Source organism: Podarcis raffonei, chromosome 3 (genome assembly GCF_027172205.1).
Source record: "Podarcis raffonei isolate rPodRaf1 chromosome 3, rPodRaf1.pri, whole genome shotgun sequence".
In the NCBI taxonomy this organism is placed as follows: Eukaryota; Metazoa; Chordata; class Lepidosauria; order Squamata; family Lacertidae; genus Podarcis; species Podarcis raffonei.
In genome coordinates, this window is record NC_070604.1 from 93,897,820 (window position 1) to 93,919,397 (window position 21,578).

At 42.7% G+C, this 21,578-nt stretch overlaps 2 protein-coding genes across 2 annotated transcripts in view; both read right to left on the reverse strand.

The window, feature by feature from the left end:
• Window positions 1-21,578, reverse strand: part of LOC128411079 (calpain-2 catalytic subunit) — a 268,506-nt gene that overhangs the window by 148,771 nt on the left and 98,157 nt on the right. The window lies entirely within an intron of this gene.
• Window positions 86-20,913, reverse strand: FBXO28 (F-box protein 28). Its single transcript, XM_053383073.1, has 5 exons — window positions 20,633-20,913; window positions 8,433-8,542; window positions 5,612-5,750; window positions 4,998-5,193; window positions 86-2,331 (listed from the first exon to the last, which is right to left on the reverse strand). The coding sequence occupies exons 1-5, from the start codon at window positions 20,864-20,866 to the stop codon at window positions 1,937-1,939; spliced, it is 1,074 nt and encodes a 357-aa protein (XP_053239048.1). The 5' UTR covers window positions 20,867-20,913; the 3' UTR covers window positions 86-1,936.

Below are 21,578 nucleotides of genomic sequence, written 5' to 3' on the forward strand. Positions count from 1 at the left end.
TGCATCCGCAGGAGTTCTTTCTAATGATCAATCATGCTGATGTTGTACAACAGAGCTCCTCAAAAAGAAGAAACTTTCAAGTGAATGTTTTAAAATTCATATATTATCCTTGAGACAGTTGAATATATGCCCACTGCTAAGACACAAGAGTCTGCTCCCATTTAAAAGGGGGGATGGGGACACAAACAGTAAAAAGGCCTTAAGATAGCAAAAACAATATAATTAAAAAAATCAAAACTCCAAACTCTGGACATCAATTTGTAATATATTGTTTTATGGGGGGGGGGGGGAAATCTACTCCAAATTATGAATTAATGGACTTTGATTAACATTTAAGAAAAAGCCCAGAACAGTCTTTAGGAAAGCTTTGTGTTTTATCTTTAACTTGACAAATGAAAATGAATAAGCAGCTTCCATTTTAAACCAAGGTACTTTAGCAAAATGTCTAAGTTACAAGTGGCCTTTTGAACTACCACTCAAATTCAATTTTCTATTCTCGTTTCAAATTCAGTCTTCTGAAAATATGTCCATTCGGCAACAGCAGATTAAGAGAAAAATGTAACAGTCGAGCAACAGTGACATCGTTTGGTAACAGCAAATTAAAAACCATGGACAGCAATACTTGTTGGATGCTTAAAAAAAATACAACCGGGGAGAAATTCACTGTACATTACAACTTTGAGGCTGTTAAAGTGACAAATCCAGACTGTACAGTGCAAGACATGCGTTTCCAGTTACAAATTCAAAATGGAAGGAGTGCAAAAGAAATTAAAGCTTTTTTTGTCTGAAATCAATTTACTTTTTATAAGGAACACAGTATTAGACAAGTTATTTCAATGTAACAGTGAGGTCTTTCTCTCAACATAAACTTTTTAGAATTTGAACCATGCCTTAGGAAGCCTGTGTAATATGAAGAACAAATCATTTTTATCCAATGTTTAATAGTCTTTGAACCGCTGAATCAGCATCAGTAGTGTATAATCAGAAACTCACAGGCTAAAGGAATCAACCTTTAGATAAAAGAGTACCTGCTATCTATAGGCAAGCAGAAGCAGCAAAATAGTCTGGCTTATATACTCTTGACAAAAGTAAGATAAAATGACCTCGCAAGAAAAGAAACAGCTGTGCTGAAAGCAAATGCAAAGTCATGGCTAAGGAACCAAGAAATTGCTGTACAAAAGGTGACAGAGGCCAACAATTTAATTGCAACTCCAGGCAAATGCTTTACCAAGCTGACTAAGCAATGCATGCGTCTCTCCATGCAAAGATAAAAATATGGCTCCAAATGCTTAGGAGGAGGGTATGCATTTGTGAAATCTAAACTGAAGTCCCTTGCCTGTTAAGTTTTACAAAAATATATATAGCCAATACTGTAAGCTTCAGAAGTCATATTTACTTGTTATGTTGACTCCCACATTTATAAGCTACTTTTCAGACATTCTAAACCTGGTCGCTTGCAACAAAAAAGTCAACCTCCCCCCACCAACCCCCCCCCCACAAGATTTTCAAAAAGTGGTTCTTTCAAGTGAAGAGAACATCTGCTGTTTATCCACTTTTAATCTTCTAGCCAATTAAGCCTGGGTTTATTTAGTATACTCATTTACAGGAACAGATGCATAAATATAAGTTTCACTTTAATAGTCATCTGCACAGAAAAGGAAAAATTAACTTTTTAGAACGTGATAGAGCAGGTCTGGTTAGTACAAATCTATGGCAAGTTATAATGATTCTGTGCCGTAGGCCCACTCAAACAGAAGCAGGGCAGGTTTGGGAAGAAACATCTCAGCAATGAGAGAAAGTTGTTCAAGTCTATGGTGTTCTGAAGAACCAGCAGCCTAAATGACACCATGCTCTGAATAGCCGTATCCAGACCAGACAACCTGCTTGGGCTACTATAAAGCAGTACATCCTCCTGGAGGTGTCATTTATTCCAAAGTTATTTATTATTTCGAAGGCGTTTAGACTTCCTAAGGGCACCTATTGATTCAACAGCCTTCTTCCTTTTCCTAGGAGTCTCCTCGCTTGGTGCTGACCCTGAGGAATTGCCCACTGCGCTTTCCATAACCTCTCGCAGTTTACGTTCGAGCTCAGCCAGTCGGGCATTCTGCTCACCTATGATCTGGGTTTGCTCAAGCAGTTTCTGATCTTGGTCTTGCAGCTGCTTCTGTTGCTCTTGCACTTTGGTGCGAAGCTCTGATATTTCGCGCCTTAGCACAGTCACACCTGCACCGTTGGTTTTCACTTGCTGCTGGAGTTTGGTGACCTCCTGCCTCGATGGGTTTTGTTTGGAGAAGAGCTGCATTGTTGTTAAGGCTGCAGAAGGACCTGGAACTGCAGGAAGAGAAAATTTACATTTCCCCCCGTCTCATTTCAGATTTTGACATGCACTCACGTCTTATGCCTTCAAAACAGAGCATCAAGGTTTGCAATGTGAATGCGAACAAGCAAATCTATAACTATTCCCCAGCATAGAAACAAAATTTAATGCATGTGCATATGCACATGCATATTCACAGATTTTTACATTCCTGCTTAACAGGTAAAGAGGAAAGTGCTGTTCAGAGACACTCCTACTCTGAGTTGCAGCAAGCAGAACAGGTTGCCCTTCAAGTGAGCACACCCCTTAAATATTGTTTCAATGTTACGTTACCAACTGTATACAGTGGTACCTCAGGTTAAATACTTAATTCGTTCCGGAGGTCCGTTCTTAACCTGAAACTGTTCTTACCCTGAAGCACCACTTTAGCTAATGGGGCCTCCTGCTGCCGCCGCGCCACCAGAGCACAATTTCTGTTCTCATCCTGAAGCAAAGTTCTTAACCCGAGGTACTATTTCTGTGTTAGAGGAGTCTGTAACCCGAAGCGTATGTAACCTGAAGCGTATGTAACCCGAGGTACCACTGTATTCTGCCCTTAAATATTACTCCAGGTATGTTGGAGGCCTTTTACATTTTAGCCCAACTATTTCAGGAGCTCCTCGTGGTAAACAAAAAAGCCGTGTTAACAGATATTGGTTGCATGGGTCTCTCTTATGAAATCAGCATTCATGGGAAACAGTCACTTCAGTAATCAGGACCCACATAATCAGCCCCCAGCAATATGGTTGTTATGTCATTGAATGTTACCCAAGCCTTGCAGTAACTGTTTCCAGTAAAGTACCTGCATAACATTCTTAAGAACTAACCTCATGCTTCCAGACCTCCCTATAAGCAAAGTAAAATTTAGTGCTGGAAAGTGAGGTACGGCTGCTGCCCTCTAAAGGTTGACTTTTAAGTATAAAGAGTGAATTATTTGGGCAAAAAGTAAACACTGCTTTGTTTTAGGATTCAAGTTTGGTTTTACTGGCCAAAGTTGTATACAAAATAGAAAACTGTAGGAAGCATATCGTATATAGAACACAAGGAAGGAAGGATATAGAGGAAGCAAAGCCAATATCTATTTTGATAGCTAAAAATCTCTTGGCATTTTACGTGAAAAAATATTTGTGATTTGGTTATTAAAAAGGGACTTTGAACAGGTACAGAGTGAGTGAGGCTATCCTAAGACTTAAAGAATTTTAACAGCTCTAGTTTGGTAAGAATCGTGGGGGTTTAAAAAAAAGTTTGTTATTAATTTACACTACTGTACACTTTTCTATTTTAATTATTGGTGTATTGTTAGAAGAGTTCTATATTATCAGTTATTCTGTTTGTATTATGTTCTGTTGCTACTATATATTGGGAAGGCTATTGTATTGTATATTCAGTGCTTTTTTTATAGAAAAAAAAGTGCTGGTACTCAACCATGAAGTTGTTACAGTAAGTGCTACACTTTTAATGGGGGAGGGAGGTGCACCAGTACTGCATACTCTTTAGCACCCCCAGAAAAAACACTGGGTATATTAATTTTACATCATTCAGTAATTAGATTCTATTATCAACCCCAAATCCAAACCTAAAGAGGATGAGAGCTAAAGGCCTCTATTGCAAAGCTGGAATTCCGGATAATAAACTAGCTTGACAAGACATTACACTGCACTAGAGTTTTTGCTTTAAGGGAGAAAATTAGCGCACAAGAAATAATTACCGGTACCTCCTACTGCCTAATCGTACAATCACACCAGGACAGGATTCTAGAAAGTTATTTAATTTCTGACTGTAGGAGTATCAACCTATCATTAAGGGAGAGCAGGAAAGGTGTGTTCCACCCACCAAATCAAAAAGTGTAAATTACCATCATAATTTAGGCCATGGTGCTGCTTTTCCTAATGCAATGTTAAGGAAAAATTAGGCAACAATAATAAAAATAAAATATCATCATCATCACCCCAACCCATCTGGCTGGGTTGCCCCAGCCACTCTGGGCAGCTTCCAACACATATAAACACACTTACTGGGATGCAATGGGGGTGAAGCATGACGGCAGTGAGGATACAGTGGTGCAGGCTCACTGGCAGAACCAATCTGGTGCTTCCAGCCGTGCATACATCAATATGAAGTCACTTTCAGTAGTACAAAAGACATTAATATAAGCAAGATAACCAAAGAAGGAAGGTTCTTCCTTTTAGAAGCCATTGGATTGGATCCAAAGGACACCTCTGTTCACAGAAGGGCCTTCAATCCTGTGGAGCATCCTAGGAACAGAAGTGGGCGCAGTGGGGGGGGGGAATCTCCACCTATACTCTCTTGCAGCTGCTGCAAACCACTTCCCACCCTGTTCCAAAGGAAGCAGAGCAGATTTGTGGGGAATATAGAGTTGGGGTGGGGAAAATTATCATCCTTCCCGCTTCCATGCACAGAAGCTGGAAGCACACTTTCAACTAGCAGAATGCTTCACACTTGTTCTCTGGATCCTTCAAATAGTTTCTATTTTAAAACGTTATATTCTGTTTTAATATAGTGATGTAACACCCTTTTTTAATGATAACATTCAGAGGAGACAAAAGTCACAAAAAGTGGAAGTACTATAGCTTCCCACTGGCTGCATAATGTACAAAGACTCAGAGCATACATGAGGTACCTGGAGCTGCCGCTATAAGCCGTCCTGATACATCTGATCCAGGCAATTTTCTTTTTAGAATTGGAACAATCTTCTCATCAAAATATTCCATTGCCATCGATGAAATGTCCCTTAACTCCTGAAGGACTTCGTGGGCTCTCTGGGGAGCTTTGGTAGAGTTTACATACCTTAACACACGATAAATTTCATCAATTACCTAAAACAAATGAGAAAAGTTGAGACATGGCGACTGGCAAAAGCTAAGAGTAGCATATCCTTTAATAATGTCTGTTTGCCACAGTGACTTAAAATTATTTTAAAAGTAATTGAAAGGTACTTGAAATTATCTTGAGAACTTATGAGTCATTTACCGTTTTATTTACAAGCAATGCAATTCACGTTTTAATCAATGTTTTATAAATGGTTTCAGCTAGTACATTTACATACCATATGATCAAAGCCCTAATAAGTTGTTAAGCCAATCCGTTATTAACAAAGGAACAGCATTTAGATAAGAACCATCTGAGATAAGCCTACAGAAGGTTCTGAACTTCCATCAGTGGCTCGTCAAAACAAAGTTTAGCCCTAATGACTTATTCCATCACACGTTAATGCAGCCATCTTTTGGACTTTACCTTCCCAGGTATAAAGCAGCAGAGGTTAGAATCCACATACTTCATGAAGGTCATATTTAGCAGGGACAGCCTTGTTTCTACAGCAGCAAGAATGTCTGCATGGCGAGCTAGCGAGTGATTTCTCCGTTCTGATTCCCGTCTACAAAGACACATCCAAGACAGTGAGAAACACTGCAGAGATCTGCAGGACAGATGGAGCAATATAGTCTGGAGGTTTACAAGATTCTGTCACCAAAAATGATGTGTGCTTTAAGAAGCCGTTCCATTTTATCCCATTCTAGTTCAAAATAATAATGTTTATGACTCAATCTGCTTTTATATAGATCCAACAATTATCGTATTATTTTCCAAGTAATTTTCAGACATGGGTGAAACTAAAGAGCCTTGAGTTTCCTTGAAAAGTAGATGGAGTACTTTAAAAATAATTACATGAGGAAAATACATTGCTAGAACATCGCTCATAGCCCTCCTTTGCTCACCACCATTGCCACACTTGCATGAGTCCAAGAAGAATTCCAACAGCAGTTTGATATTTCACACTATAGCACAAGAACTGGATACAGGTGACATTGCATATGCTATCAGTTCAGCACCTAATGCAAAGATACCAGAAGCTGTTGCTAATTTAATTGAACAGTAATATCCTTCTCTTTTTTCCACACACTCCCTGCTGCAAGGCCCATTTCCACCTGGCCTAGTGGGCAGCCCCAGACTCCCAGGAGCTTCTTTTAACTGTTCAGGGTGAGTCAGGGCCCTGCCCCCTTTGCCATGTGGAAATGGACCTTGCAGTACTCACGGCAGCAGCAATGTCCCTCCAGCCTCCCATGTCAGACCTATGTTATAGCCCAGGGATGGGTTAGGGCAGGGGTCAGCAAACCTTTTCAGCAGGGGGCCAGTCTACTGTCCCTCAGACCTTGTGGGGGGCCAGAATATATTTGGGGGGGGGAATGATGCAAGAGCACCACGAACCCCGGTGGCTGCTTACCTGTGTCTTGCGAGTGGCAGGGGCAGGAGGCGGCGGAGGGACGATGAGCGGCGCGCAAAAGGGCTCCGGAGAGGGGCTGCTTAAAATGGTGGCCGCTCAAGCACTGCTGCTGCTGGCACCAACAAAGCCCAGCCCCCTTCCTCCTCTAGGCAGGGCAGGGACAAGCCAGGAGGAGGGAGGGGGAGGCGCCGCCACCGAGGAAGGGAGAGGGAAAGAATGTGCATGCTGGTGATCCACATGGCGATTCCCAGACCGTCCGCGGGCCAGATCCAGAAGGCAATTGGGTCTGATCCGGCCCGCGGGCCTTAGTTTGCCTACCCATGGGTTAGGGTTTGATTAGTTCCCTCTCCGAGCCAAATTTGGCAGTTGGGCGGGACATTGCCTGACATTATGAGACCCATTTTTGCCCACATGGCTTGAAATCAAAAGGCACAAGTAAGGGCACAACCCACAAAGCGCTGACTGATCAGCTGATCTTGGGAAGCCCCATGCACAATGCTTTGTGGGTGCTGCCAATCAGCTGATCAGTGAGTGCCTGCAAAGACATGTTCAACTCAGCCATGTTTTACAGTAATATGTGATGTCGAGTGTAGGGCAGGTGGATGTGGCTTGGCTAAAATAGCCTTGCAGGTCAAAGGGGGAGGCTGGGCACACCTAATTAGGCCCACAGACTGGAGGTTCCCCACAGCAGTTCCAGCTTTCTGATCCCAAATGGAACCCTCAAGGCAGCTTACAAATGTACTAAAAAATGCTAGATGTTGTATATGAAGATAATGTATTAGAATAAAGCACAGAGATAAGACAGTAAAGAACTCAAAGTTGTTTACCAACCTGAGAGCCCTGCAAAACAAGAGATTTTAACCAGCTTTTTGAATGCTATGGGAGTTGAGCTGGAGTTTTCCTGGGGAGAGAGAGTACCATATAGAAGGTGTTACCATTCAGGAAACGCTGAACTTGGGAGGTGATTTCCTTGACCTTAAATGGCTGTGGCTTCCATAGAAGGGCCTCAAGTTGTACATTTGAGAAGCTAGCACTTCAACATTTCTCTGTAAGTGCCTCTGTTTAAAATCAGTTCTACCTTTGGCAGTGCTGCGAAGCCAAAAAACCAGCATACAGAATGATAACCTGCATTAAGTACCGTACATAAACCAGGATATAAAGCGATGTGGAAGGCACAGTCTTCTATACAGGAGCTTTTCAATTCCCATATGTAGCCCTGCTCTCTATTATTTTTAAAATTTTCACACACACACCCTTCAGTGGCCAGTGGGTATATGCAAACAAAACTCACTATCCTATTCCAGTGTGTGCCATGCAATTTATAATCCCACTGACCTACAGCAGGGGTAACTAACACGATGCCCGCGAGATGTTTTGACTACAACTCCCAAGCAGTCTTCGCCAGTACAGCCAAGGGTCAGGTAATTATACTTCAAAACATCTGGAGGGTCCCAGGATGGTGAAAGATGACTTACAGTTTTACTATAGGATATCACTGATAGCGCCTGTCTTCTCCAAAGGCAAGACAGGCAGTGACACTCAAGCAAAATGAGAGCCTAGGGCCAAGCAGAGGGGGAAAAGTCAACCCAAACAGAAAATCATTCAAGGTACAGATTGTTCTGCTGCAGTGCTAAGGTGCACAAACAGGACTGGTAGCTCATTCTTCATGCTATATGCAGAACCTTGACTACTGTCACAAATCCATCAGGCACAAGCAGGATATATTCTTTAAATATTTGTTTCACAACCGGTTGCAAAGCAGCTTTCCTTATATAATCTTCTTGCAAATACAGATTTTTAAGGAGTATTACTTCTGACCTTGTGGTAAGGACATACCTTGGGAGCTGTGCTTTAACCTGTTTCTGGCACAAGTTGTGGTATCTTTCCACTTTCAGAAATCCCTGATTCAGCATTCTCTGGCAGACCAAGTCCATTCGCTTACAAACCTACATTGAAAATACAAAAACAAAACTCAAGGTGTCTTCTTTAGTAGTTAATAAGCTGTGAGCCCCTTTTATGATTAACCAGTTTGTCTTGAGTGCCACAAGGCTACACAGCACAATTTGAAATGGGGCCAAAGATTACAAAACCGTCACTTTGCCCTTTCCAAATAATTTGTTCCAAAGCTCCAACTCCAGAACATGTTTACCGCTCACATGGTGTGGATGTTGATGTCTTAACAAAAAAATTCCATGCTTTCTGGTGCATGAATGAATTCTCAAGTGGCGTAACACTCTTCTTAAATGGATTCTTTAAAAATTATAACATTCACTTCAATTCCATTTATTATACAGTATGTTTATTCCACTCTTTCATCTGCCGAAGGAACTCATAATCAAAAAGAAGCTGAGGCACATGCTCAGGTTTACAGACGAAAAGGTAAGTCACACAAAAGGAAAAGGTGTGAAGGGAAAAGAGAATGGCAAAAGATCAAAAACAATGCCAGAACAAGGTAGCAAGTTGTAAAGGTGCAAGTTGCTGCTGCTACTGCTGTGAGTAGACTGTCTCGCCAGAGTGGTGCATGCTCTGGTTATCTCCGGCTTGGACTACTGCAACACACTCTACGTAGGGCTACCTTTGAAGGTGACCCAGAAACTGCAATTAATTCAGAATGCAGCAGCTAGACTGGTGACTGGGCGTGGCCACCGAGACCATACAACACTGGTCCTCCCAGTAGGTTTCCAAGCCCAATTCAGTGTGTTGGTGCTGACCTTTAAAGCCCTAAACGGCCTTGGTCCTGTATACCTGAAGGAGCATCTCCACCCCCATCGTTCAGCCCAGACACTGAGGTCCAGCTCCGAGGGCCTTCTGGCGGTTCCCTCACTGCAAGAAGTGAAGTTACAGGGAATCAGGCAGAGGGCCTTGTTGGTAGTGGCGCCCGCCCTGTGGAATGCCCTCCCATCTGATGTCAAGGAAATAAACTACTATCTGACTTTTAAAAGACATCTGAAGGCAGCCCTGTTTAGAGAAGTTTTTAATGTTTGAAGTTTTATTCTGTTTTTAGTCTTCTGTTGGGAGCCACCCAGAGTGGCTAGGGAAACCCAGCCAGATTGGTGGGGTATAATAAATAAATAAATAAATAAATAAATAAATAAATAAATAATCAATCAATCAATCAGGCATTTCTATTCAGCTGGGGCACAGTGACCTTCCCTCACTGTTCTTGCCTGAACAGAGATGGCCAGGTACCTGGCAACCCAGCTGATGACAAAGGCCAGTGTCCCCTTTCACTTTATTCTGCACTCCCAAGACAACCATCAGTTGGAGCAGACACAGTTCTGGCTGGCAAGAAGGGAACAGGAAGGTATATTTTCTTTAGATGTTCCTTCTTTGATCAATGATGAGGGCCAGGCCAGTTTGTCCACTGCCATGGAAGAGGGGGGGCAATCATCCTTGTTCCTTTGGCCATTGGCAAAGGACACAGTCAGCTTCCTCTCTGAACACTGGAGTTGCTTGCACAAAAACTATTTCTAAGCTTTCAGTGATACAAAGCTACTGAACAACACACCTACTGGGCATGAACCGGGTGGCAGCTGAAGATTTGTTTTCTTTTAGATTTTAAGAAGAATGCAGAGAAACTGGAGAAGTTTATGAAGAAAGCAGAGATGACTAAAGGTTTATAAACACCATACACATGAGGCAAGACTGAAGAAACAGGTTCTGTTTATCCCAAAGAAAAGCTGAAAATACACACCCGTACCAGAAAAATTCAGGAAAGATCTTGAGGAAGACAGGAGGGAAAAAAACAACCATCAAAGGAGAGAGAGAAGACCAAAGTCATTTGGCTCTCCTCTCTCAGACATTTAAAACAAGGAGATTTTGTGAACCACTCTGAGATCTTTGGATTAAGGGTGGTGTATAAATTTTAAAAAATAAATATTATGAAGTCTAACACAGATTGACCTGGCCTTCCAAAGAGACACCAAGTAAGAGTTATAATCAGAAGCAATATACATATATTATTAAAATTACTTCTAGCCCATCTTTCTTTGTGCAGTTTTGTAGCACAAACAATAAAATGTAGTAAAACCCAAAATATGTTCATAGTTGTGTTATCAAACAAGTTGCTGAAGGAAGTTTTTTATTATTACTTATTACTGGCCAGGTAACTTCCATCTTTTAAAAAAGAAGCAAGGTTCTGAAAAGTAACACGGAAAGAACGTGAACTCCTGGGGTGTTTGGTTTAAAAGGCTGCTCTGCTCTGCACTCAATATACACTACAGAAAGACTTTATTTTTTCCGCATTGTTAAATATATTTTCATCTACCGTATTTTTCGCTCTGTAAGACGCACCAGACCACAAGACGCAGTTTTTGGAGGAGGAAAACAAGAAAAAAAATACGGTACATTTCAGCAAAAGAAACTTCTTTGTTTTTTACCTGAAACTAACAATATGTCCTTGAAAACAGTTACAGCATCTTTCCCTGAAAGTTACACTTGAGCACAAGAAGTTTATAACGTTATGTGCCAATGTAATGTATTCTACAAATCAGGGAAGTTTCTTAATGTATACTGTAAAGCCTCTGATCTTGGAACCTCGTTAAATTGTAGCATGCCAATCTAAGCTTTCCCAGACATAAAAGAGATTGAAAGTTGATTACAAGCTAATGAACGACTTGACGTACTAATGCTTTGCGTGTTGGGTTCACACTGGGTTCATAAGGCACCTAGGCGCCTAGAAAACATACAGTTTGTGACATGTATAAATGTTTGACATGTTTCCATCTCCCCTGGGCTAGCATCTCTAAAACAACTGTACTGGCTTCTACAAATGTGGTTTGACATCTAATTTCCAATGTTGCCGCAGCACAAAAGCCATAGCTGTCAACTATTCCCTTTTCTTTTCCCTTTTCTTGCGAGGAATCCTATTCGGAACAAGGGAATTTCCTTTAAGAAAGGGGAAACGTTGACAGCTATGACAAAAGCACACACAAAAGCAAAAGAGAGAAAAACCCAGCACTGCCCATGTCATAAAGGTAAAGGTACCCCTGCCCGTACGGGCCAGTCGTGTCCGACTCTAGGGTTGTGTGCCCATCTCACTTAAGAGGCCGGGGGCCAGCGCTGTCCGCAGACACTTCCGGGTCACGTGGCCAGCGTGATGAAGCTGCTCTGGCGAGCCAGCACCAGCGCAGCACACGGAAACGCCGTTTACCTTCCCGCTATAAAGCGGTACCTATTTATCTACTTGCACTTGGGGTGCTTTCGAACTGCTAGGTGGGCAGGCGCTGGGACCGAAAGACGGGAGCTCACCCCGCTGCAGGGATTCGAACCGCCGACCATGCGATCGGCAAGCCCTAGGCACTGAGGTTTTACCCACAGCGCCACCCGCGTCCCCCTATGTCATAATTTAATGTAAATCTTCTCCACCCACTAACTTTGAGTTCCTTGATATACATATTAGGCAATGATATGCGTACCCTGACACCTAGTGGCAAAACAGAATACTACAACCTCAGTCAAAATCTACCTGGGAACATAGAAACAAAACCGGTTCTGTTCACTAATGCTATAGAATTCCACACATAAGCAATATGTGTAGGGATGAATAAAGGGGCAGCTAGGTTTGCAGACTGACACCCACATATTCAGGGAGTTAAATCCTACACAACAAAGGATCTCCAAAAGGCTGTATCCCAGCTCAAACAACAAAATGGTGGATGCGACTCATGTAAAAGGTAAAAAGGTAAAAGACCCCTGGACGATTAAGTCCAGTCAAACTTGAATATGGGGTGCAGCACTCATCTCACTTCAGGCCAAGGGAGCCAGCGTTTGTTCGCACACAGCTTTTCTGGGTCATGTGGCCAGCATGACTAAACCGCTTCTGGTGCAACAGGACACCATGATGAGTGCCAGAGTCCATGAAAACACCATTTACCTTCCCGCTGCACCGGTACCTATTTACTCGGCTGAAGCTCAGACATGCAATTTTGGGTGTTTTGGCAGCGGGGAAGCAAGATTCATAGTTAAGATTCAAACTCACTCTTTAGTATGTTCAAGATCAAACTACTAAAACAAAAGGGTATATTTTAACAGCATTTGTGGAAGTTACTTAAAATTTTCAGCCTAATATTATTACTGAGAAAAAAACCATATGGGGTCTGAAATTGGGGAATGCATGAAAAATGCCCCTACTAAAGCTACACAGAATATTTTGGGGTCATAGCATGTCTCCCAAAAGATGCCAGTTCAAAATGCTGCAATGGAGGTGCGAGGAGTCAAAGCCAATGTCAGAAACTATTAGGAAAGATACTGAATATAAAACAGCAAAAAACTTTAATGACACTTCTATGTGAAATGTGATGCACCCATATTTGAAATATTATATGCAGCTGCATCACAGAAAAGGTATTCCAGAACCAGAAAAACTACACAGGGTCTACCAAAATAACAAGAGTAACAGGATCATGTTCCCTATGAATCCCAGAACAGCAGAATATGTAATTTGTTAAGGCAGAAACAACCAATTCATTGCAGTATGAATTTTCGTAAGTTACACCCTACTTCATCAAACATGTGCAGTGGCCCACACACTTGATGAAGTAGGCCTTTGACAATACCTTTCTGTCAAAGAAAGCACTTCACCTTATGAACTTGCGGAGTTAAGCACCACAGAACGTTATGATGGCACCGGCAAAGGCCACTTTTCAAGAAGGACTGAATCAATCAAGGATAGATACTGATTATAATAGCTTGAAAATGGAACCTAAATGGTAGTATGCTTCCAATTACCATTTGTTGAGATAGGCTTCCACAGAGTAATGGACCAACTGAATGCTGAAGGCAGAATGTCGAGTGAGGCAGATCTTTGATCGGACACAGAAGAATAATGCAGTTTAGAGAACAACTGTAGTTAAGTGGTATATAAATGGTTTAAATAGCCTTGGAATCTTTTTATACCATTATGCTACCCAATTCTCTTCCTCCATTTCTTACATTTAAGAAATCTTTTCACTTCCCCCTCCCCATTGACTTTTCCTCATTTACCTTCCTTCCCTTTGCTCCAATGTTTCACTTGATTGCTTACTTATGCAATCTTTTATGCATTTATACAGCTGCTCTATAACAGGAGTTTCTCTAAGTGACTCACAAAACAAAACAAAACCACATGCACTTTAAAATGAAATATAGGATAAAGTTGCAACAAATTCCTTTACAAAAATCAAAACAATTAAAACATAACTTTGTATGTCTAGTCTGTGATCAGATGGTAAGCCTACAAGGAGGGTCTGTTCTAGTTCACTGAAGATTTTTGCACAATATCTAATGGTTTTAGATGTTTAAATTACAGTAAAGCTAATTCCCCAAATCCAAGTCTATAGTTGTACAAGCACAGTATGGCACTGCTATCATTTTGAGAGAGGTTGAATCAAGTGATGTCAAGGGTGTGTCCAAAGTTTACCCCCACATCAAGTTTAAGACAAATCCCCTTCTTGTTCCACTGCCCTCCTATCTTCAGTCCCTGCTGCATGAATGACTAGTTTTGAGAGAACATATATGAAATTCTTATCTAATATCCAACCGACACCACTATCTCAAAAAGGCCCAACTTGCTCTCTTCCTGTGGTTTCCAGAAACCAGTATTCAGAAGCATTACTGCCTCCAAATGTGGTAGCAGAGCAAAGCCATCATGGCTAGTAGACAGAAGCCACACACTTTGATAGGTCTGTGCGAAGATGTGCCTGGACACTTGAGAAACTTTCTGGAATAGCCTTGTGCACTAGAACAGAAAGCATGAATAACAACTGGCGCACATAAGCATTGGTCAATTGTGGACTGGGAGTGGGGAAAAGATTGTACTCTTCACTAGCTAGTATAAAGCTGAAAAAATAGCTGCCAGGAGATCCTATAACCTCAAGAAACAGAGAATTATGGACGTCTATTCTTCGTGGCAAACACTATTTCATGAACACCTGAATGCAGTCTCCAGATAGTCCTGGATTCACTGCCGTACTTAGAATACCACCCTGGTACGTGGGCATCTCAAAGGCCACTCTAGCATTCGGTGCAATGTGGTTGCCTTTTGTCTGGAAGGTTTGGCTGTTCAAAGTACAGCAGTCAATTTCCAAAGATGGTTGAGACACGAAGAACTCTTCCAACAAGTACTTATGCCACTACCTGCACTTCTTTTTGTCCTTTGAAGTCCATTCAACTGGTTTGTTTCGCGCCATGAGGCCCTTACTTTCACCATCCAAGTATTTCTGGATATAATCCTTATGCTCCACTGACCTCCTCCTCTGAACACTTTTCACAGGCACAGAAGAAGCTAAACTAGACTGTTGGCTCAGTGACAAGCCAAGGCAGCAGCTCTCAGGAACCGTACAGCAAACCAGTGAGCAACTTGGCTAGCTACATGTGCAACTTCAATAGTGTCTATGCAGGTGCTCCCTTCCTTTTGAGTGCCACTGGTTATGAGCAATTGCTACCCATCCCAGACAACTGGAGTTCTGCCAGCCACCAAATCCTGGCTTGCTTTGAAGCCATTAAGGTTTGCACATAATGGGAATCTACGATTATCTACAGCTTTCTGGTTCATTTCCCCGTTTGTGTGAAGGGGCTGTGTACAGGTGCAGGAAGCTCAACCACACTGCATTTTAAACTAGTTGGGTCTCTCATATCTTTGTCAGGATATAGTTAGTGATGTTACACTGCAGGAGCAGAAGGTGGAGAATCTAAATTACATGCTGAGGTGATGAATTCCACAACCTGTATAAATTACGCAAGTCTGTATGATCTCTTATATTTTGCAGAATTGTTTGTTCTGCTTCCGCTAGTCCCTTGAGGCAAATGGTGGAAAGAAGCTTTGCAAGGCATTGAAGACTCAGCACCCGACTCCTGAGAATCACCTCCAATGATCCTTTTGGCTTCTGCTGCTTAGCCAAGATTTATCTACACTTTCAAACGCATCTTTGCAACCACAAGCAACAAAAACTGGCCTTGGGGAGATTCTCTTTTTTTAAAAGAATCCTTAGGTTAGAATGTTAGGTAAGCTAGATTCTAGAGCTTTCCTGCAATTCTACGCAAGTGCTGAGTAACTCACAGCCTTGACGTTAGAAGATCCCTGCAGGAGCTGGTTTCAGTGCCTCCTGCAGTGGTATTTAAATCTTTCTGAAGGGCTTCGGAGGTGCAGCCCCTGCCCCCATGCATTCCTTCGGATCAGGATACTTCACTGTGCTGGGAAGTATAGTAATTATAAATATCTGAAAATCAGTAACAAGAAGCATAATCAAGTTGATGCCATCTGGATGCTATATACATGTTTTGAGCATGTACACTGAAATAATGTATTAATCCCTGTTACTCTAAACTAGCAGGCTTGTATTTATAGTTATTTATTTAATGGATTTATACTCTGCTCTTTGAAAAACGACTCCACAGAGCAGCGTACAATATTTCAAAGTACAAATCCATAACACAAAAACATTTTTTAAGAAATAGCAACAATAATCATCAGCATAAAATAACAATAGCTTATGCACAACCCAGTTAACTACCCTCATTTATATTCCCAATCAAACGCAGATACCAAGTCATTCGTGCTTCAAAGCACTTTGAATTTGGCCTGGAAACTCACTGATAATCATTGCAACTGACACAATATTTGGATAACACCTCCAGATTTTTGGCCCCTGCCAAGAACCAGGCAATCACATTCTGTACTAGTTCAAAGTTTCTAGACTTTCTTCAAAGGCGCATTACAGTTGCCCATTGGAGAACTAATATGAGATCTGGCTTTCATCTTGTCTGGATCAAGCTACAGCTTGTTCTTTCTCATCCATTCTTCGACAGCCTCCAAACACCAGCTTAAAAATACCTCGGCATGGCTGGGGTGAGCGGATAGAGTCAAGAGTCAGCTGCATATTGATCAGCACAGGATGTAAACACGGTGCCAAACAGTGTCAAATTTATGATCACCTCTGCTTCCATTATCTTGGTTGAAGCTACTGGTACTGAACAGAATATGGTGTCTGGAATCACCCACCCATCCCCCAGTTTCTCTCCTTTGCTCTTCCAGCAGTCCTGGGGTTCACAAATGAATTGCAACCTAGTACCCAGTGTGCGTACCAGTACATTGAACACCTTCAAAAGGGATGTGCCATGGAGGTTGTTGCTCAAATCCCACAAATTGAAAGCACCTTGTGCACTATGGATGTCAGCACACAACTATAAAGTGAAAGAACACAACAGCGCAATTAAACAAGGTATCTTAAACACATACAAATACTCCAATATTTTCAAGGTGCATTTTTATATATGAGAAAGGGGTGGCTGGGATCAGAAGTTTAGTAATTTTCCGTTCTGTTTCTTTCTACTCATCACCTGTTTCATAAACCTATTGTTGCACATGTTGTTAACATTAAGGTTAAAATCAGGACAGGGAAAACACATAAGAACTACTGCTCATGTTCTACCATGTATTCATCTGTCTGTTGAGAAGCTGCCTGAAATTGGTAGTAGAACACTTTCCTAACAACTGGATATTTGCTTGTTTAGTTGCTTAATTTTTTCTGCTTAACTTGCTCTGTCAGTAATTCCTCACATCTGCATATGTTTCAGAATCACCAGATGGAGAATTGTTACATGATAGGAGGATTATCTTAACTGTGATAGAAGATGGGAGCCCAGAATGATTATCTCCGTTCAATCTTTGTAACGAAGAGCCTGGTCTGAACTCTTTGGGCAAAATACTGCTGAGTGGGCAGCGTCATGGCAAACAGCAAAATCAAGTTGCATATAAGGCAGTAGGGCTTTGTGCTGCATGAGCCCAAGGCACCTAGAACAAAACCTAAGACTGCCCTTCCATCTCTCTCACTTTTGAGCAGCGCAGCTTAAGTTATTCTCATACATATCCTTCAAATAATCAATTCCCCCTTGCACTGGAGGGACATTGTGCATCAAAAACTCATATAAGCATGTCACTAAGCACAACTGTTTTTGCCACTTCTACTAGACAGGAGTAAACTGCACAAGGTGCTCCCAAGCTGCACTATGGGAACATGGCACAGGGCCATCTCTGCTCCAACAAACAAATGGGACAAGTACAGTGATACCTTGGTTCGCAAATGGCTTAGTTGTCGAAGAAATCAGCTCCCAAATGCCGCAAACCTGGAAGTGTTCCGGTTTGTGAATGTTTTTTCGAAGCCAAACGTCCGACGCAGCTTCTGCTTGAGCGCAGGAATCTCTGGCAGCCAATTGGAAGCCGCACCTTGCTTTTCGAACGGTCTAGGGAGTCGAATGGACTCCTGGAAAGGATTAAGTTTGAGAACCAAGGTACCACTGTATGGGAAAAGGAAACAAGTTGGGCAACTGTAGGATACTGAACCTTTTAGACAGCTAGTACGGGTTTATCAGATTTGCATTATATACCATGAATACGATCAACTGTATATGATTAATTCCACTCTTCAAGCCACTGAAGCAGGAAGGAATCTTACTTGGATCTTTCCCGTCAATTGCTATGCACTGTGAAGCAGATAGAATGTTTGGCTGCTTAGCTACATCAGTTTGATGCCTACGTAAACAGATCAGCTGAGAAAAGAGAGGGTGTTTGGTGTTTGCTTCACAATATCAACTAGAAATCCACTGTTATTTTCTTATAATGCTTTAATATTTAACCCAAGCTAGTTTTTCATAGAACAGTGATGAAGTGGCCAACACAACTGTCTTTTGTAGTAGCCAGGGCTTATTTCTAAAAAAAATGTTTGGGGGATACTCTCATTTCCCTATTCATATTGAAATACTGCCCCTCAATGAGGCCAAATTTCACAAAATGTTTAGGGGTATGTGTACCCCCAGAAAAAAAGCACTGGTAGCAGCTTCTGTTTAGAAAGGAATCTCAGCTACACCAATTCTAATAATAATGTTTAAGATAAATTAAGAATGCCATTCTAAACTCACTTACCTGTGAGTACAGTCCGATGAACAGAATGAGACTAGCTTCTGAGCACTTATGTGTAAAACTGGGCAGCATGCTAGATGGCAACCACCCTCCAAGATCAGAGGAATATGAGGCAAAAGCAATAATGCACATTTCCCCTTCTAATTCAACGTTCTAACCCAGGCATAGGCAAACTTGGCCCTCCAGATGTTTTGGGACTACAATTCCCATCATCCCTGACCACTGGTCCTGTTAGCTAGGGATCATGGGAGTTGTAGTCCCAAAACAGCTGGAGTGCCGAGTTTGCCTATGCCTGTTCTAACCAAAGATGTTTGTCATGGTATTACACACATCTATCTAATTTTCCCCCCAAGGGCTGTAGTGCTGTTTGATGAAGAGGTAACAGAAAATGAAAACTGAAAGGTGGAAAAACCTGTCAAAGCTTTACAAGTTAGTCAATTTGCTTACTGCCTTGACCATAGGTTGCACATACCAACAAGAGAAATAAAACAAACAAAATTCTCTTCATAGTCATATTTATTTTCAAAAAGTGTCAAACATCTCAGGCATCAGGAATCAAAATAAGCTCTCCTTTAAGCAGTCAATGACACTGTTCGTCACAAAAAGCTGTCTTGTAATCCAATGCATATCTACCTTGAAGGAGTAGGCACTCCCAAGGTTGAGGGCCCTAGACTGCAATCCTATGCAATTGCACATTACCTGGGGGAAAGCTGCACTGATGAATATGTGATTTACTTCCAAGTAAATACACAAAGGATTGTACTGCTGTGGAGAAAAAGCCATACTCTTGCAGAGAAACCTAGAGATGGCATTCACAGGCACATACATGGGGATCCATTAAAATTAAAAATTAACATTGGACACTGGTGTAGACTAACTCAAAACATGGATATGATCTTAAAAAGCATCAATTTAGAGGTATTTTTTTCAATAATGTTTTAAGATTTTTTATATAGAGAAAGTCTGACAAAAGTAAAGCTTTCGTTCCATAGCTAGGAACTAGCTTAGGGAGAATATAAGCCTTAGATTATTAAACATCTGCTTTACGATCCTGAAATTCTAAAGCTACTGAATGCATCCAAACTGTGCCTTTACCAGAACAGAACTAAAACAGATGCAGTAGATACTCTTCTTATTTCACAAATTCCCTCCCTCCCATGTGACTATTGCCACATGGATTTTCTGCCTTTAGATGAACCTGAGATCTTCTGAGAATGACTCCTAGCAGTATGCACTTGCCCCCAACTCTATGGAATTTCAATGAGATACATTAAATAATTACCAAAAGAAAGAAAGAAAAGCATTCCATTCACTAGAAAGCACTATAGAAATGATACGCAGGCCCAAAGAACAGATTATGTACCGCAGTCTCTTTTCGTGGTAGAGGAAATTAACTCTACACGATCAACCTCATCGGAAGAATCCCATCGCCCATGCTATATAAAGAGATGGTCTGCAATGGAAACGCTGTCAAGGGGAAAAAAGTCAAAATACAAGGAAGCGGGGTGGGTAAGGGGGGTGAATGTTGAATATGTACAGGGTTCTAATGAGATACAATGAGGATCCGATTTATGGAGACCTTAAACCCCCCCCCCAGCGTCGTACCACCGATTCCCAATCTTTCCCGAAAAAGGCGCAGCAGGCGAAGAGAGCTCTGCCGCAAAGGGGCTGCAACCTGCGGCCATCATCCTTGGCCCTCCCCCGTTAAACCTCTGGCTGGATCCCTTTCCCTCCCTCCCTCCCCACCCACCCCCAAAAAGAGCGGGCAATTTCTTCAAGGTGGGCAGGAAGGGTGGGGAGAGAGGATTTCCAAAGGAAAGGGACTACGCCAGTGCGACCACGCCGGGTTTCCCCCTTCTCTCCCCCAAATCAAGTGGCGAAAGGGATAAGCCGGGGAAGGAGGCGTGGAGTTGGGCTTGGGGGGGGATCCCCGAACCGATTCAAAAAACCAAGTGGAAACGCTTGCCAATCCGGAGGGGAGGGGAGGGGTGGGGTGGGGGAAAACTGCAAAGCGAACGGATGCGAAGTGTCGCGCCCCCAAATCCCCCCCCAAGGCCAAGGCAGGGGTCCGAGGCGTCGCTTCTTCTTTCCCCACCCCCAGTCCCGCGCCTCCCTCTCCCCCCACGACGCGGCCCCTCACCAGGCGGAGCTGGCTGGTCTCGTCGTAGGACAGGAAGCCCAGGATGCCCTCGATGGCCACGATGGGCAGCCCCACCAGCGTGTTGCTCTGCGGGAGCTGCTCGAGGGGCTGCGCTTCGCCGCCGCCGCCGCCACCGCGGGGCTGGGGCAGAGGCGGCGGCGAGAGACGCGCCGAGTCCATGGCGCCTCCTTCCCCCTCCGACAGGAGCCGCTCGGCCGCCGCCACCACCGCCATCTTGGGGCCTGTTCCCCTTCCTCGGCTCCGGGAGGGGGCACTTCCTGTGGCGACGTCCCCGCCTCCTTCGCCGGCAAGGGCGCTTTAAAGAGGCCGCTTCCCTCGGTGTCTCTTGGAGGGTATCGGCGGGGTCCTCCTCTGAGGGCTCCCGCTGTCTTCGAGTCGAAGAAACAGAGAACTGAAGAGTTGGAAGGGGACCCCGAGGGTCATTTAGTCCAACCCGCCCCTGCAGTGCAGCAATCTCAGCTAAAGCACCCATGACAGATGGCCACACACGCATACACCCCTTCTCCCTGAAAACTCACGCATGTGTGAACCACACCAACCCCTATAAACAGCCATAATAAGCAACCCCAAGTCCTGCTGATCTCAAAAAGCATTTAGCAGCAAAACGTCAATGTAAAGGTATTCCCCCCCCCAAAAAAAATGTTTAGGGGTTGGTGTGGTTCACACATGCATATGGGTGATCATGGGCTTAGCCAAAGCTTTTTTTTCAGGGGGGACGCAGGAGTACACATACCCCTAAACATTTTGTGAAATAATAATAATAATAATAATTTATACCCTGCCCATCTGGCTGGGTTTTCCCAGCCACACTGGGCAGCTTCTAGCAAAATATTAAAATACAATAATAATCTTAAGTTTGGCCTCATTGAGGGGCAGTATTTCAATTTGAATAGGAAAATGAGAGTACCCCCTAAACATTTTTTTA

What these genes read in the sequence shown, in the direction of transcription:
- FBXO28 (XM_053383073.1), bottom strand. Translation starts at nt 20,866, where the DNA reads ATGGCGGTGGTGGCGGCGGCCGAGCGGCTCCTGTCGGAGGGGGAAGGA. An exon ending in GTTAAAGCACAGCTCCCAAG is followed by an intron (nt 5,751 to 8,432) that starts GTATGTCCTTAC and finishes GTGTCTTTGTAG; the next exon opens with ACGGGAATCAGAACGGAGAA. An exon ending in GCTGCTTTATACCTGGGAAG is followed by an intron (nt 5,194 to 5,611) that starts GTAAAGTCCAAA and finishes CATTTGTTTTAG; the next exon opens with GTAATTGATGAAATTTATCG.